Raw genomic sequence first — 19229 nt, 5'->3', positions numbered from 1 at the left:
AAGCAAGACATAGAGCTCGTATTTTTGGAGCTCTGAAACTATCTTCTATGGATCATAAGCATGCACTAACCAACCATCCCAAAAGGCAAGTGCAGATAGAAAGGGCCCACCTGTCGCACTTAAGAGCTCAGCTACAGCGTTTACGGAGTTCAACCCGACTCAACCCATCTGGATGTTGAATCTATTGTTGGGTTTAATATTTTCGCTAGGTCTATTGCAGACCGCAGCCTTACTCAACTTATTAGGCTCACGTAACTCAATTTATTAGTCTTTTGGACCAATTATCACGGAGCAAAAAGTTAGACCCATTTTACCCAATAATTATCGACATGCTATAGCATCAAAAGTTGTGGATCTTTTGTTTATTAAACATCTAAGCACTAGTATTTTTTCAAAGTAGAAAAGCTATTTACTGAAACCAACAAAACATGAAACAAATTAAACACTACAAGAGAAGCCAAGTCTCATAGCATCCATGACTAGGCAGAATTAGAGGACCAGCTTGCTTAAGGTAGTCAACAATTGAAGGAAAAAAGGGGAACAAAAAAAAAGAAAGAAACACTACATTTATTCTCCAAACTTGGGAAACCTAATACTTTACGCATCAATTAGTTCAACAACCCACTCTCTCTCTCTCTCTCTCTCTCTCTCTCTCTCTCTACATTTTAACATTTTTGAGCAATGTTTGTAACAAGGTGAACGTGTGCATCTACACACCACCACTTGCGCTTGATGCTTTGAAGAGGATTAATATTGAATTTGTTCCTTCAAAGAGTCTTTTTAAAGAAACACCACCCCTTGTGTTTGATTCCTTGAAAAGTGTTTGAAGTTGTTCCTTCAAATCTTTTACTAAGATATTATCACGGGAGGACCGCATAATGTGCGTGAGCTGACGATGACTGTCATTTTCAATGATAGAACAATCGAACTAATGATCGACACCACCAGACATGATATTAAATATTCGAACTATCTAAAAACTTAATTTTCACATGCAACATTTATTCATTTAATATTGGTCTAGAACAGATAGCCAGAATTTTTGTTTGATTATACTATTTATGATTGATAACTTAGAACTTGAATTGAAGAGTAGTATCATCTATTTCTAAAATACTATTTAATAAGAACTGTTTATTTTTGTACCTACTTGACGCACTCTGAAATGGTATTCTATTAATTTCAAAATAGTTTTTAAGATCATGTCCGATAGTATTGATTATTAACTTGATTAGCCAATTATCCAAAATTATATAAAATTATACATTTCCGTGCTTTCGGAATTATACCAGCTCTACTTTATAATGTGCTTTTGCATTGCAATACATTTTTCACCCAAAAAAAGAAAAAAAAAATTCCAATTTTGGGGCAAAAGTTCCAAGCACAAAAATAATTGCGATAATTTTTATATTAAAATAGCATTTAAGACACTTTTGTTTCTTTTACCTATCCGTGGCTTAAATGGGTGAGTACTCTTATCCAGTAAACGAAAGATTAGACTGGACCGAATCAAGTTCGAAGTGGCGGAAAGTTAGATTGGATCAAGTTACGATCGAAACTCGTGACACCGTATCTATATATTTTTTTAATTATCTCCTTTCTACCAGCTTTTTTGTGCATTCCAAATTATAGCATGCAGCTCTACTTTATAATGTGCTTGCATGGCCAACACATTTTTCACCAAAAGAAAAAAAAAAAAAAAAACCCCTTATTTGGGACAAAAGTTTGAAGCACAAAAATAATTGCGATAATTTTTATATTAAAATAGCATTTAAGATATTTTTTTTAACCTATCGGTGGCTTAAATGAGTCAGCACTCTGTGTAGTAAACGAAAGATATATCATGTTGAACCAAATCAAGTTCGAAATAGCAGAAGGTCGGATTGAGTCGAATTTCAAAATAACGGAAGGTCAGATTGAGTCGAATCACGATGACATTATATCTATATATTTTAAATAAATAAATTATTTCTTTTCTAATTGCTCAAATTTTTAGTATTAGTGGTTAGCGCCGAGGAACCTACACAATATTATAAGTTTGACGTGGAATAACTGTGACAGAAAAAGACTAATGCTAGATGCGGGTCCCACTCCGAACAGTAATCTGATTGGAAGATAAAGTGTGGGACCCACTCTGGGGAGACAAATTTGTCACTAACTTTTCTATCTTTACCATTTAAAGCAAATGTTTGTGCTGAGCACCTTTCGGCTTGTCTTAAATGGAAATTTAGGGCAAACCTCATCAGACACCCCCCTCAAAAAAGAAAAAAAAAAAAAGAAAAAAGAAAAAAAGATATAATTTTTTATTAAGTTTGTGGCTTTCTCCTCTTTGATCCCTTCTTCTTTTGTCAAAGCAAAATTGTGTCGCTATACTGTCTCTGTATCTGGCGTAGTGACGCAGACCAAAATGCAGCATAGTAAGTGAAAAAGTATAAGAATGGAAAGAGAAATATATAAAAAATTATTATTAATCAACTCTAAAAAGTACTTAGTGTATATAGGGGCGATATCTGAATCTTACTATAATAAATTATAATACATCTCTAAATATAAACCGATAAAAAATAGGAAAGTTTTCAAAATTAAGTAACCTAAAATTGCAAAAAAGCAGCCTAAATAGTTGAATTCGGGTTCCAAACTCGGATAAAACAGTTTTGCTATTCGGCGCATAGATCTCGAAAAGTATTTTTCATGCCTATTATAAAAATTGCCGAACTCAATGAAATTTTCGACCTAGTTTGGTTGAGTTATGCTTTTCAGAACTAACGCTAAATTAGCAGCATCACCCGATTTACTAAGAGGTTGTTTGGTTTCTTGAAAAAATATAAAAAAAAAAAAAGTTTTCAGTTTTTTGCCCATTTAATTTTGAGAAAAATAAGCTAAGATTTCGCAAATAACCTAATATGTTTATTTTCTGAAAGAGAAAAATACTAGTTTTTCATATAATCTGAAAAAAAAAAAATCAAAATAGTCTTTTTCTTTTTCCTTTTTTTTTTTTTTTACCAAACAGACGAAAACTGAAAAAGATATTTTGCACAAAAACTTTTTTCTTAGAAATTCTTTTCGCCATGCTTTTTTCAAAAGTCAAACAGCCTCTGAGGGTTGGTGGTTGGTATCCAGTGTTTAAAAAGATGTAAGGCGTGAAGAGATGCACTGCGAGGTGTGCGTCTCAAGAAGACGGAACGCATATTTACTAAATCTAATTTAATTTGTTATTCTACATTAAAATTTTTAAAATAATCATCAAAAAGTAAAAAAAAAATGCATGAATATAATTTTATTTGATGTTCTTGCTGACGCTGCTGCTGTTTTTGCTGCTGTTGCTTCTTGTTTTCCTATTGCCGCTGCTATTGGTTGCTTGTTCTGGCCACCGCTGGTTAACAACTGCTGATTCCTGCTGCTAGCACAGTTGCTGTTGGATGCTCGACAGAGAGAGGATGTGGGAGAACAAGAGACAGAAAGGAGGGGGCGAGCGGCTGATTTTTTTAGAAATTTTGGATTTCTTTCAAGATTTTTTAAATATCGTATCGGATTTAAAGTATAAGATATAAATTCAAAATCCGACAATCCGAAAACTTGAATTTTTTTGAATTTCTTTTAATATTTTTTAAGTATCTTATCAGATTAAAGTATAATATGCAAATTCAAAATCCGACAACTCGAAAACTAGAATAAAAAATTTTTGAAAATTTTAATATTGCGAGGCGATCGTCTGAGGCACTCGCCTCAAGCCCAAGGCGCGTACCTCAGCAATAGCGCTGCGTCTCGCTATAGCTGAGGCGCTGAGGCCCGCGCCTCAAGCGTGCCTTTTCAAACAGAGTCTGTATCCGAAATTTCAAATTCAAAGCCTACTTGTTTTATATTTTTAGCGGAGTTTTTTTTACAAAAAAAATGAGCCAAAGTGGATAGCTTGCTTACATTTCTCTTAAAAAAATATTGCAACTTTTGAACAAATATTTTAATAAATATTTATTTAATATAAAACTATTATATTGTTTTGATTAGGCCATTCTCACATAGGCCCCAGTACTTTCATTTTTTGGATTGATACAATCTAATTTTTTAAAGCTAAAATACAGAATATCTTCCTCTAAATATTTATTTATTTTTTTACTATACCCTCCCCCTATATTTTTAAAAAACTATTATTTTCCTCCTTTAAAATTTAAAATTGTAACACTTAACTCAGCGTTGTTACAATTACGTTACTATTTTATACATAAATTGTATGATACAGTCGAAAAATTTATTGAAATATTTATCATATCCTTAAAAGTAGTAAAAAAACGCATAAGAATTTTATATTTTCTTTCAGGTAACTTTATGAAAGAGTTCCTCAATTATTTACTAATTAACCTTTTGTCATTAAATTTAAGGATAAAACAAATATATTAGTATTACCTAATTGTTCCACACAAATAATGAAATAGTAGCAAATTTATAAGAGTGTTTAGATTTAAGGGGACAAAATAAAGACTTTTAAAAAGCATGTGATTAAAGTGCAAAGCGGATATTTATAGAAAGATTTTATATATTTTAGTCTTTTTATTTTTATTTTTAAGAATTAAGTTCAAATATATTGCAAATTTTTCACATTCAATGATAACTCCACAAACTTAGTGGTCTTAATTAATCACTTCGTAGCAAACAAAACTAGATTAATTAACTGCTAATAGCTAACTAATCGATGAAATTTAACAAAACTTTTAACTTAGCGGAGAAAAGAAATTTCAAATTAGAAACTTCGGAGTTAAAAAAGCATCAATGCAAAAATATAAAAGTTGCGGGGTCTATTTCAAAATCGCCTCACAATTTCCTTATATACCCCTCACTACTATTCAAAATTTCAAATTTACCTCTCTATTCTCAAAATATCCTTCTAAACTCCAGATCCCGTTAGTAAACCCTAGAATCTTTTAGAAATCAATAAAGATAATTTTGACCGACCAAGTTTCCAACTTTCTGATTTATCCTTCTTAGAAAGCTAATATTAAAAATATCTTATTTACGTTTCAGCCTATTTCAAATACTAGAGTTAAATTTTGTTAATGAACGATTAACAATAACTATTATCTCTATAAAATTACTATTTTGTCCTTTCAAATATACCCTTCCACCATCACCTACATTTCTTATTTGCCCTTAAGTCCAAAAATATTTTGATTTTTGATCTTTTCAAATATACTCTTCTAACATCACCAATATTTCTTATTTGCCCACAAGTTAAAGGCAAAAGAAACATTTTGATTTTTTTTTAACTCTAATAGATATTTAACTCAAGTTTAACTAAAGTTAACTTAACGGATGATAACTGTAGAGGTATTCTGGAATAACGAAAGAACGTATGATGGGTATATTGAAAAGAAAAAAAAAATAAAGGTAAATAAAATATTTTCGAAATTTTGAGATGTATATAGGCAATTATCCCAATAATTTTTAAATTTTGAAGGATATATTAGATATTATCCCTTCTTTCTTTTTTCTAGAGTATCTAGGGATTTTTTTTCATTTTAACCCTTTAAAAATTCATAATTGGCTAAATAGTCTTATAAAAAATTTATTTGTTGAAATAATTCTTTTTCTTTTCTATTAGAGGCGGTAAATGATTCACCATCTTTCTAAGTATAAAAAGTGAATGATTTATTGTTTTTCCTTATTCTCATATATAATTTTAACAACCACATAAAAATTTCAACAAATCACATATAATCCTTACACCTTAAAATATCTTAACAATCTATCTATATAATTTTAACCATAAATAAAAAATTAATAATCCACATACAATCTTAATAACCTCAAAAAAATCCCCACAACATAAAAAAAAAAAAGAAGATAACAATATAAAAACAACGAACCATTCACCACTTTCTAAAGACGGTGAACGATTCACTGTATTTCAAGTTAGTTGCCCAAATAAAACTTTGAAAGAATTATTTGGCAAATTAAAAATTTTAATAAAATTACTGTGCAAAAAAGTCCTCTGAATTTTTAAATCCAAAACATTCCTATCTAAATAAAGTAAAAGATACCTCTTTGAAGAACATGGAAAGGGCTCTTTTTCCCCCCCTCCACCATGCTTTACTATAAAGGCACATGTGAGAACATAGAAACCCTAGAAACCCTAGAAACCCTAATTTCGAGCATGAAAGCTATAGCTCAACCTAAAAAAGTTGCCACACGTAGCAATCACAGAGCATCTCTATCTTCAAAGCAAAGGCAAGGAAAATTGATTAACAATTAAGTTGACTAGTTATCGGTCGAGTGTTTGACCAAATGAGCCACAACATCTAGAACCCTTCTCTAGGGTTTCTGTGGTGTCGGTTTGAAACAACGTCGAAGATCAAAAGGATAAGGAAGGAATAGTGAGGCTTGAACAAAAAAAAAAAAAAAAAGAGGAGAAATGGAAAAGAGAGAGTCGGAGACGAAAAAAAAGAACATGTAGTCAAACATTTGGGTCACACTATTTTGAATCTTTGGTTTAGTTCACCATTGATAAGCATGGAGTGATCCATATCCACACAAATGCAGGAGTATTTTATTCGATACATCTCTTTCATTCACTCAGAAAGATTGTACTACTTGGTTGACGACGAGTATGATCAGATATCTAAAAAAGCATACTATATTCGGCCTTCGACCTTATAGTTATTTTCTTAGAATAAGATAATTTGCCTGATACTAACAAGCAAAATATGCTGTCCTACTAAATCATGGCCTATCAAAACCTTCTAAAGAGCTAAAATTGAACTTCTAACTTCTAATCACAAAACTAAAGGGGAAAGAAATAACACCTTAATTTATTTATGGATAACTTGTTCAGACATCCAAATGGGACTTGTATCTCCTTCATTTGCTTGAAGGCGAGGTAATAATTGGTAATAATTGGTTGAGGGGATAATGAGTCCGTCAACAACCACGTATATATATACATCCTGCAAATTATTATCATCTAATATGATAAATCACCTTGCAGGCAGAACGCATCATTCTGAAAGAAACATGATTCGTAGCGAAAATCCTAGCTTGAAATCACGAGAAAATCCTCATATGACGCGCAGGTTATTATCAGATAACTTGTTCGGATGTCCAAACAGGTCTTAAGAGCATATGATCCAAATAGATGGAAAGCTAATAGTGTTGTTTTTTTCATTTCTTTTTTTTTTTTTTTTTCTGAACAGATTTATCCAACAACACTTCAGTAGAAGCTCCATTGAAGCCGATCAGAAAATGATATGTTTGGGTGGGGTGGTGGTGGGTTGATCAACAACACCAAAGTCAGTAAAAGATTTTTCAACAGTGGAGCACTTTATCTTGAGCAAGCATGCCAATAAAGAGTTACAAGATTTTCAAAGGGTTCTTAAAAGAAGAAAAACTGTAGCATGTTAGACCTCCTCAAATAAATTTGTGGAAAATGTCAGTCTGATTCATAGTGGTCTGGTTTAAACATCATGCATCAAAGGAATGAAGAAATAGAAAATACGACTCTCAATGAAGTAATTTCCGAGTCAAAATTCAAGAGATCATTGTATATAGAAGGAAGCGAAGTTGTCGACGGCACTTAAAAGACTCTGAAGTAGGAATATGTTTAAATTCGACATAATGCTCACAGAATACACAACCTGATGTATTTCTCATCTATTTAAAGCAATTTTCGTAAGGTTATTAATAGCATGCAGAGCTTATTTGAACTATAGCGCAGCTTTCGACAGGCACCTGAACAAGAAAGATTTTGAGTTTACTAACTAGCCTTTCATTTGTTTTGATGTTTAATAAATTTCAGTCTCTTAGAACTTCATGTCTCTGTCGAAAAAGTTGCAGAATATACTATCAAATAATGGAATATTCCATTAGAAGTATTCGTGTCACAAATCCTATAAGATTAGCTAGTAAAATCAAATTCCTATTTCATAAATACTTTATGTTTAGGTAGTAATATCAAAATGTCTGTAGTGTAGGTACCTAGTTCAAAAAGTGCTATAATTCAAGTAAGGTATGTAAGTTGTCGGATCAATCCAAGAGGCAGAATTTTTTGATCTATGATCAATCCATCTGTATTTCAACAGTATGTTAGTACAGATTAGTGCTTTCTGTCAATAGTTCTACTGATAGGACAGAGGAGAAATTTGGGTTAGTCATGTATCACACCTGTGAGAAAACCTCGCTCTTCACTCCTCATCATCAGAATCAGCATGCTCTTCCAGCTCGTCCACATCATCGTCGTCATCAAGTGCATCTATTACACATCAGATAATTAACTTTCAAAACTCAATTAAAGACAAAATACGAGGAATCTATATGCATACTGAGATCACTTTTAAGACGATGCCAATAGAAATGCCAGCAGAAACTCCTAAAAAGCAAAGTTTAGTTTAAATCATTCATTAGGAAATAGTGTAAGATGTGTAACAACCCAACCCACTAGCACCACCAATATGTTAAGCCCAAACTGCCAATCCAAAAATGCTTAAGCTCAGTTACTACTCATTATTAAGAGAGTACTTGGTCCTTGTTTAGCCAAACATAATCCCTTATGTATCCAATATGGGACTATCGGGGCATTACAATAAGCAACTAAAAGAAGCTGCACAACACTGAGACTAATCCAACAAAAGGCAATCGTTCATGTATTTATCTCCGAACATGCCAAATGAAGCTATTGTGTGCAATATGACCATTTTTTGTTGTCCATTTCTGTCCAAGATTTAATGCAATTGTTGAACAGCAAGTAAAATAATTCAAATTGCTTGCGCCTTTTTCTGTTGCCCTTTATAGAAGAGCCACAATCCTTCTCACTTAATTGTTTCAAAGAACCAAGTAAAATACTTCCAATTGTTTATGCCCATTTGTGTCGCCCTCTATCATTCAATAAGTTAGCTTTTCGAAGTAGGTAGGTAAAATTATTTATAAATTTGAGTTCAAATCTCCTTTGTTGTCCCAAAATATTATAAGTTCCCGAGACCTCTTCCAGGCTGAAAGTAATGTTTGCATGGCCTTCTTCATCCCAAAATCTTAGTCCGCATGGTCATTTCCTTCGTTCCACATTTAAAGATAGCATCTGCCATCATGTCCACTAATAGTCTTTAGAAATAAACAGAAATATGTTAAGGATTTGTATGTATAACTCACATGGTCCATTTCCTCAGAAAAACATAGTCCAGAGATCTTTTAGCCAAGAGTTGAAATTTTTGGAGCTAAGTACAATCAGGCGAAAGCAGGACTGACTACAAAAGTTTACGTTGTTCTCTCTCTTCTATTTTTTAAATGCATAACACCATTAAATTTTATTTGAGGTCTCTTTACCATGTGCATATGTCTATTTGTTTACTCTCTTTGTATGGAAAAGCACAACTGGAAATGGTATGATCCATTAAATTAATCAAATGATCATCACCGTTTCTAAACTCTATTTGATTCTTAACTCCATATTCTGAAGTCTCCATTTTCTCCCTCATATTATCTGCTTTAGTTTCCTAACAAATTTGCATATACTTTTTGACAGAGGTTTCAACTCCTAGTTATCCCATCCTAATGTCTGGAAGCTTTGCAATTGCTAATGATACTAACGAATTCTCCCAATACAAATCATTTTGTCACTATCTTACATTTCAAGGGAAAACTCCAAAATTCTGACCTTCGTATAGCCCGATTCGACTTTTCCACCCTGAAGTTCAAAGAATAGCACTTCGTCTCCTGATGTTGCTGTTTCAATTTTCGGTGAGAATGACAACCACATACCTCAACACATTGTAATATAGGGAAAACTACAAAACCCTCCTTGTGGTGTAGTCCAATTTGTCGCTTACTATACTGTAGTTCAACATTGTACAACTTTGCTACATATTTTTAACAGCACTTTAATAGCACCCTAACCGGAAACCACATACTTTTAACGGCATTTTAATAGCGCCCTAACTGGACCAAGAAAGTAACGACAGGGACAAAGTGTTTCATCTTGAATCACATGGCCGCAAATTGGAATTGGGCTATACCATGGTTTTTTTTTGTAAGTTTCTCCTACCTTTAATTCTACTTACATCTTAAAAATTCTTTTAAATTATTATCTGAATTAGACCCACCTATAACTGTTCCTTTCAACTAAATCAAAGTTCATGTAGCATTTTCAATTCCTCAGATCTCTGCTACCATTTAATCCTCTAGATAGTATATACAAATTATACTGATTCCATACTAATCACTAAAAGTTAATATGTTACTAAGTTTCTAAATTTCCATCACGAAAATAGCTAATTTGCTGACACTCAACAGAATGGAGGAAGACCTTTGACTACTTTGCTAGTGCTGATTCACTAACAATCCATTTTACATCATTTTCAAGACTGTTGTACACTGACTTTGAAGAAAAATACAAGAGAAAAAGGCATAGGTTGCTTGCGTGCGTGTATGAGAGAGAAAGAGAGAGAGGAATGGATAGTTCAATTGCATTTCACAAAACTCTACCTGTAGGATTTAACTGCTTGGTACTTTGCGATGGAGTATTGGCTACATTCTCACCATCAAGTAGATATGGGAGTTCCAAAAACTGCAGCAAGGATTCAGTTTGCGGATTACGACAATGACCTGAGTATAGCAGAAATGTAAGTGTTCACAGCAACAGAACTTCAAGATCTAAAATGGAATGCAGAAGACCAGCTTACTAAATCTTCCCAGGGAAGAGAGAGAGAGAGAGAGAGAGAAAGAGAGAGAGAGAGAGAGAGTTATAATGTGGATCAATTAAATTACTTTAATCCGAAAGAACAAACTTTCACAAAAATACAATCATGCGAAATACACCGATTAGATGAAAAATTACAAAAGCATGAAGGCGCATGGAACAAGAATTATAACATGGTGTACATGGAATAACCTAGTAGGTTAGAACTATACAATGTAGAACTGCAACGACCGAATAAGAGCTATGTAACTGAGAACAGATAACCATAATATTTATAGGATAAAATATACAAAAATTCTGAAAAGTACCAGTACGGAAAGGATTGGAAAAGGTCTGAGAAGGATCATAGGCTGGGACAGTCTGGACAAAATCAAAAGGTTTGGCCCCTCTTTCATCCAATTTACGCATCACCCATTGCCGACAATCTTGAATATCAAGTTGCTTAACCCTAAAAGCAAGTATCTAAGTTCTCGATTTAGATAGTAATAGATCGTGAGAGTGCAAGAAACTGAAGTAAATTTTATATATATATATATATAATATATAATTATATACTATTTATAATATATATATATATATGAGTGCGTCTAGTATGCTTTTGGAAGCACGGAGCGCTCCGTGCTTCCAAGTTGTTTTCGATGTTCGGACTTTCGAATCGACAATCGGCTCGTTAGACTTGATCTAGAATATTTGAAGTATCTAGAAATAAATTTTGTGATTTTTCGATATCATTTGCTAGTGATTGAAGTGGCTCAAAACCAACGGCTAAAAATAAAATCTTACAAAAATATGATATGACATTAAAATTTTAGATCAAAGTTATGATCTTGTTTTATATGGTATAAAAAAAAATTTATCAAAATTTCATGTGATTTGGATATTTCTACACCGTTAAACTTGCAAACGGCTCACCACGGCCATTAAAATTATTGATTTTGAGCCCCTTCGATCACTAGGCAAATGATATCGAAAAATCACAAAATTTATTTTCTAGGTACTTCAAATACTCTAGGTCAACTCTAACGGAGCCGATCGTCGATTCGAAAGTCCGAACATCGAAAACAACTTGGAAGCACGGAGGGCTCCGTGCTTCCAGAAGCATACCAGCCCACTCTATATATATATAGAGTAGGGCTACTATACTCTTATGAGTATTAGGCCCTTCGTACTCATAAGTTGTTTTCGATGATGGGACTTCCGAATTGACGATTCACTCCGTTAAATATGATCTAGAGTATTTGAAACTTTTAAAAAATAAATTTTGTAATTTTTCGAAATCATAATAAAATCCATCAAGCGGATACAAAATGAACGGTCGAAATCGAACGACGTCCTAAAAATGGATGATCGGATCCTTCAATTTAAGATCGGAGTTATTGATCTTTTATAGATAGTGAATAGAATTTTCTATTAAAAATTCAACCGATTCCGATTCTTTTACACCATTAAACTAGCAAATATCCCATACTGACAGTTAAAAATTGTCAATTTTGTAACCTTTTGATCGTAAGGTAAATGATGTCGAAAAATTATGAAATTTGATTTCTCGAAGTTTTAAATGCTCTAGATAACGTTTGACGGTATGGATCGTCGATTCGAAAACTCTATCATCGAAAACAACTTATGAGTACGAGGGCGATCAAAATATATATATATGACACATTCTTACCCTCCATCAAAATATTTTCGCGTCAAGGGAAGAATATTATTAAACTTTTTTGTTATTGCAAGCCATTCCTCATCGTATTGAATCTCATAAGGTCCTGGATCTGATTCGATATCAATAATCTGAAAAATTCAATGAAGGCTAAAATGAGATTATAGATCCAATTCACCGCATATCTTGCCGATTATAATAAGTGAGATGTCTCGGCAAAAAGTATACAGGTAAATTGCATCAGGGTCCTTAGCCTTTTAGCACAACAGCAAAGTTGGTCCCCAACCTTTTAATTGTTCCGATCAGGGTCCTTACCTGAGCATTTTGCTACAATCTTACCCTTTCAGTTAAATTCCACCATAAAATTGGATTACTTATTCGCATAAATGTCAGTTTAGACTTCTTGTGTAGCTATTATTTGGGTATCTTTAATTTTCATGCATTTTATCCAATTTAAGGAGGGACTAAATTAAAATGGTAAGTCTGAAAAATAACAGAAAAGTTAAGGAGTCGATTATATCAATTGAAAGGTTACAGACCAAACAGAAATCTTCCTAAAAATGCCGGCGACCCTTGTGCAATTAGCTAAAATGAAGACCTAACCTGCAGAAATCTGCGACCATGGAGGCATTTATCAAGTGCAAGAAACTTAGTAATAGGTCCATCCTTCCCATGCTGAATTACTGCTGGAAATTTACAGTGGAGATGAGCAGAAAACCAGAATGGCGGTCTTAATTTGTTCAGCAACTCTGCAGCAGGTTTGCTACCTAGGGTTCTACTGTAGACCTAAAAAGGAATCCCAAAAAACGAAATGTGACAAACAATATATTATAAGAAATGAGTTCCTGAAGCAGAGGTCTGCAATATAATTGGTGCAAGAAAAAGCAGGATATTATTCATGTAACAGAACATCAAATCCAGAACAATCAGAAATTGGCTCGGCCAATTGCTACAGCTACAAGCTTGTGAGACGTCAACTTTATCAGATATATATGAGAGGGGAAAATAAATAAACAAGAAAAGCTACTATCACCAAGTTCATATTCAACTTTACTGAAATGATGAATAAATACATCACATGAGTGTGTTTCAACAATGAATGGCATTCATTGTGAAGAAGAATTGTGAAAGGAATGTAAATTCAATTTTGAAACTGTTCATCTGAACTATGTGGTAACTTGAAGAGGCTCAAGAAACTCCAAAAAGAACAGCAAGTTAGTACACTTTTATGAGGCAACATGTATTTATTGTTCACTGTAGTGCAAGGTTTACTACAAACAAAAGAGATTCAACTGTAAACGATGATTACAACTATATCGGAAAAAAAAAAGCCAGTCACTACCGAAGTTCTAATTTCAAATTTCAACATATATAAACCAACAAGCCAGGAAAAAAACAATTTCCTCCCTTCATTAGAGAATTAATATTATATTATATCATTTCACTTGCATGCAAACCTGCAACTTCAACCATACTAGAAAGTAGCTAAACATAATTGACATTACCTCTTCTGTAAAATGCTGTTTAATTTTAATAAGCTTCTCCCAGTTTCCATACTCGGTGATTCCTAGAGGCCAATCATGGGACAAGAAAATATCTATTGGTTCTTCAACGTGCATGAGTTTAAGGACATCATAATGCCTCACATGGTATATCGATCGTATGTCATTATCATTATACGGAGGCCGCTCGAAATGTCCTGCTTGAACAATAATATACTATCATAAGTCAAGGGTAATGAAACTTCAGCTGTCAAGGAAAAATTTATATTTAAGAAAAAAGAATAAAATAGTAAGCAACTGAGAAATGTCCTGCCGATCATCCCACTAATAAAAAAAGGATTTATTGTTTTGGAGATCAAAAAACAAAAAAAAAAAGAAGATTAACAAAAAAAATATATATAGAAGATCAAAGCGCAGGTATAAGGTTAAACTTGCCTAAAAAATAATGTCCTGGCTTATAAATTCCAGAGAGCCCTCCAATGCGGATGTTGCCAAACTTAACAACTCCAGCATAGCCCAAGAAATAAATATTTTGTGCAGCCCAACCCCCATAATACCTAGTGAGGAAGCAACAGGGAAAATAACTACAGCATTCAAAGTAAAATAAGAAATAAAAGTTCAAACCCCAGTATGAAATGTATTAAATTTTCACAACTAAGAATCTCAATTCCATCTAATAAAGACCATTCTTGCCAATTTGCTTTGACAACTAAGAATCTCAATTCCATTTAATACAGGCCATGCTTATTAATCCTTCTCCCAAGTGATCATAAGTGCTACGTATAGTTCAACGACTTTTATCCATGAAAGCACAAGACAACAAGAATTTTAAACTAATATCCAGGAACTACACTGTCTTGCTAAGATTTCCGCGTTCAACCAAATAAGAATACATAGCTGTGGTTCAAAAGAAGGCTAGCACTAGCCATATTCAGTTTCAATTTTGAAATATAATACTCACACAATTGATTCTAAGAGTATAAAGGTAGTGCAAAAAATCGAGAGGAAACATGATGCTCTCACGTTCTCATTTCTGAAAGCTATCTGGTTAAGTAAATAATAAAACTCACAATTCCCACAAATAGTTGGATGCCTCATGATTCCCACCAATGAATATGGTTGGATACGGAGCTACTTCTTGCCCTGAGTAGTACTTCCAAAATGTGTTCATACTGCGATACTTTGGTTTGACGTTTAAGCTCTCTAGATCATTTTCATTTCGAACTGCCTGCTTAGAGAAAGAAATGATTTATTCACATGCTATGAAAAGAAATAATAACCAGAAAACCAATGATATTCTAAATTTGACAAGGCAGAACGACACTAGTTACGGCAACAATTTATATATTAGTTATGATGAAAAACCAACAATCCTGTTTCTCCAAAACTACGTTATCACTACACATGTTAAGCGACCAATCTCATTCAGAATGCAAAATTTCGCATTGCTTTTCCATGTCCCATGGTTTAAAATTAAGACAGAAGAGCATATTATGCCCAAACTCAGATGCCAAATGGTACAGAAAGGATAGAGCTAAGTTCAGTCGCAAACCATATTTGGATTCATAAACGAACAAATGTTAATCAATGATCAACTCTTACTCTTAAAGATCAAATGTTAATCAATGATCAACTCTTACTAAGGATAGAGCTAAGTTCAGTCGCAAACCATATTTGGATTCATAAACGAACAAATGTTAATCAATGATCAACTCTTACTCTTAAAGATTAGATTTTCTGGAGAATGCCGTTTTCTAGAGCAAGATTATACTACTTCGTACTTTGATCATTCTAAGAAAATAATAGACCATAGAGAAACCAATCTCACTTCTTCTATTCCACTTCATCAACCATTTTCCTTCTTCTACTGCTAGTTTCCTACTGCTTTTCTCATATCTCAAGACACTCTAGCAATAGAGAATCACCCTTCCATTGAAAGAAAGTGTTGGTGGTTTAAGTCCTTCAAAGCAATTCTCATCTCCCCACTTATAGTTCGAGTTTCAGCTGCAACCATATCCTGCGAAGCACTTTGGAAATAGAAAATTCTAAAGTTCTTTGTACAGCAGGAACCAAAAAATAAAGTCTGTTTGACCTCGCTTGTAGCAGCCTCTGTGTGAGAATTTGACAACGAGAAAATTCTAGGGCTTGTACTATGGCAGACAGAAGAAATGATACTATGTGTCTAAAAAACAAAAGCCCCTAATTGATGCTTCTAATTCTTCAACAGAAAGAAGTTGTTTAGGGTATTTTAATATTACGCTTCTCTTAATAACATTACTTAGATGGCACTTCATCAAATAGCACTACAACAAGGCTGAATAGGCCCCAGGATCATGAACCTCCAAAAAAAGAAACTTCAATTTAATTTAAAGCATCTAATTCTGCTGTAAAGAGAGACCACCATGCAAATTCTAAACGAAATAGTAGTTTGTAAAACAACATTGCACCCAACAGCAAAGCCAAACATGTTGTATTCATCTTCTGCTTCTCTCCTTCTTCCCTAATTTGAAAAATCCCGGAAACATGTGATTCCAGTCTCATCATTGGACTCAAGACCTTTTGCTTCGGTACCACGAGAAACAACTATCAAATAAGTCATCTCTAAAAGCCTAAGCTACTATCGAAAACAGTGCTTCTAATCATATATATTCAACAATTAGTGATGGTATCATAATTTCATTTCCATCCAACGCGATCGTTATCCTAACGCCTGCCTGTTTGGCCCAACTTCCACTTACGCTTTCAGCTGTAATCACATAAAAAAAGCATTTGGCAAATAGAAAATTCCACAGCTTTTGCTATAGCAGGGAGCACAAACGAGCTTATGAGCCCCAAAAGCAAAAAACTCCAATTCGAAGCTTTTGACTCAATTAAACGAATTCTAGCTCAAACAACACTACGTTGTACAGCAGACCGAAATATGTTATATTCTCACTCCCTCCTCTCCCTCCCCTCCTACGCTATTTTAAAAATCCTAGCACTTTACAATTCCAATCCCATCATTAAACTCAAAACCTTCTACTCTGGTACGGTGCATAAAACAACAATCAAATCACTTGCCTCTAAAAGCTTAATCTACTATGTTAACAAGTAATTGTGAAGCTACATGCAAAAATATGGCGCGCCACCACCTCTTCTTCTATTACATTTTCAACTCAACACGCAAATTTCAACCAAANAAACAGTTCTTTTAATTATTTATGCTCGACAGCTACGTGAACTAAAGGCTTTTGGAGGTTTAATTCATGCAAAACTATCATTATTTCACTTGCATTCAAAACAATCATTGGCCCAGCTTATTCTTCTTCTTTTGCCTCCAGCTACAGTCATATCAAATAAAGGATTTGGCAAGCAGAAAAGTACAGGGCTTTTGCTGTAGCAAGAACCAAGCGAGATTACAAGTCCCAAAAGAAGAAACTCCAATTTGAAACTTTTCACTCTTTAGGCGAATTCTAACTCAAACAGCAATTTATCAAACGACACTACATCCAACAACAAGCGAAACATGTTACATTCCACTCCCTCGTCCCTACTTTAAAAACCCTAGCACTTCACAATTTCAATCTTATCATTGAATTCAAGGCCTTCTGCTAAGCTACTATCAAAATCAAAATTTTTTAAATCATTTATACTCAACAATCACATTGCGAACTCTGATTAAGAACCCTAGCGCTATTCACATCCAATCCCATCATCACACCGAAAGAAGGTAAAAAAAAAAAAAAAGAAAAGATCAAATCAAAAATCAAATCACCTGGAAATCGCCGCAGCAGAGGAGGAGGTCGATCTTGGTGTTCTCGACCTGCTCCAGGCGCCTCAGCGTGGCGTACACCGCGTCCAGCTCCCCGTGCATGCACCCTTCCACCGCGATCTTCATGATCCCCGCACCAAAAAATTCAAAAAAAAACACCCAAAAATCAGAAAAAAAAAAAAGAGAAAAAACTTGCATAAAATCGATCGAAATAAGGCGACGACATGGATCGATCGATGGAGCTCTCTCTCTCTCTCTCTCTCTCTCTCTCTCACCTTCATTTTTATCTTAGAATTAGGGCATTTTGTTGAGCTTGCGATGCTTCTGCTTCTGCTTCTGCTGAGAATCTCTTTTTTAAATTAAGCCCTGATATTTTCAACCCATGTAGTGTGGATGCCAAATGGATACGAATACCCGAAATTTTATCGAATCCGACCCGAAGAAGACCGAATGCAGGTATAGTTTCGAACAAGAGTACAAAATATTGAAAGCACGATTTTGCTACTTTTTAAAAAAAATAAATTTAGCTAAAAATTTGAATTAACTAGAATTCGAACTTGGGACCTCGGGTACTAACTACCAAGCACTTTGTCACTTGCGCCAAAGACAGTCGATTCTCTAATATCAATTATTGAAATCGATATTTACACTAATATCGATTATGGAACTCAAAATCTAAAATCGAACAAAATAATATAAAGAAGAAATATTGGTAAAAGGAGAAGATAACTAAACAAATATTTTATTAATAAAAAGCATTTAATTGCACTCTGAGCAACACCGATATAGTCATATCTACTGTAGCTTATTCTTCTTATTAACTCATGCCAATTATATAACTATCAAATCATAACTAATGATAAATCCAATTTTTACATTGAATAATTACAAATCCTAATTATAATCAAATAAAAGACTTTAAAACTTAATCTCTAACTATATTTTAATTAAGTTTGGATTATTATTCCAACATAGAAAATAAGAATTGGACGGATTTAGGTTCGGCTATAAATTTTGTTTGTACCCAGTCCGAAATCCGAATAGATTTTACATTATATAATATATAAATATTTGATGTTATATTTAAATTTATATTTTAAAAATTAATTTGATGTAGTATGTTTTGAAATATGGTATTTGAATTTGTATTTTAAAAATTAATTTAATGTAATATGTTTTGAAATATAGTAAAGAAAAATAATTGTTACTGGTTTTTCAATTCGGATTTGAATTTCAAATTTTTGGTTGAAATTCGTCGAATTCGGGCTCCAGTTTCGACCCATTGGCATCCATCGGTGCATAGCCCACTCCAAATTACTTTGCTTAAAATCTCCTTTTAAATTAAAAGGATAAACTTCAATAGTTCAAGCCCAAAATTTTTACTTAATCTTTATATGATTTAAAAATTAATCACTTTGATCCGCTGTGGCATTATTTTTGTTTTATCGTAAGAATTTACTATTAAAATAAAATAGTTTATTGATTATGTTCATAAATCATAGATGACTAAGCGTAAATTATAGGCTACTAAAATGTTAAATATTGTCACAGAGTTTCGAGAAACTAAGCTTATAACAATCTTTAATTGTAAATATAAGCATTTATAATTTGTATTTTTTAAATTTGACTAAGGTGGTAGATGAT

General features: G+C 33.3%; 1 protein-coding gene across 5 annotated transcripts; it reads right to left on the bottom strand.

Annotated features, from left to right (window-relative positions):
* LOC109719235 (lariat debranching enzyme) lies at positions 6441-17961 on the bottom strand. 5 transcript variants are annotated; one of them, XM_020245807.1, is made up of 11 exons: positions 17861-17961; positions 17589-17705; positions 14905-15062; positions 14270-14391; positions 13838-14031; positions 12936-13118; positions 12345-12463; positions 10984-11123; positions 10462-10581; positions 8149-8236; positions 6441-6935 (listed from the first exon to the last, which is right to left on the bottom strand). In XM_020245807.1, the coding sequence occupies exons 1-10, from the start codon at positions 17864-17866 to the stop codon at positions 8169-8171; spliced, it is 1227 nt and encodes a 408-aa protein (XP_020101396.1). In that variant the 5' UTR covers positions 17867-17961; the 3' UTR covers positions 6441-6935; positions 8149-8168. The 5 variants fall into 5 exon arrangements, 4 of the variants coding, with proteins under 4 accessions (XP_020101396.1, XP_020101404.1, XP_020101377.1 ...); XM_020245815.1 differs by lacking the exon at positions 6441-6935 and adding an exon at positions 7891-8052; XR_002218657.1 differs by lacking the exon at positions 6441-6935 and having other exon boundaries at positions 7891-8236; positions 10462-10543.

The sequence above is a fragment of the Ananas comosus genome, linkage group 1 (assembly GCF_001540865.1).
Source record: "Ananas comosus cultivar F153 linkage group 1, ASM154086v1, whole genome shotgun sequence".
NCBI lineage: Eukaryota > Viridiplantae > Streptophyta > Magnoliopsida > Poales > Bromeliaceae > Ananas > Ananas comosus.
Note: the sequence above shows the minus strand (reverse complement) of the source record. Positions and strands in the feature narration are given on the sequence as shown.

What these genes read in the sequence shown, in the direction of transcription:
- LOC109719235 (XM_020245807.1), bottom strand. An exon ending in GCCAGGACATTATTTTTTAG is followed by an intron (nt 14,032 to 14,269) that starts GCAAGTTTAACC and finishes TTGTTCAAGCAG; the next exon opens with GACATTTCGAGCGGCCTCCG. An exon ending in CGAAAATATTTTGATGGAGG is followed by an intron (nt 11,124 to 12,344) that starts GTAAGAATGTGT and finishes ACTTGCTTTTAG; the next exon opens with GGTTAAGCAACTTGATATTC.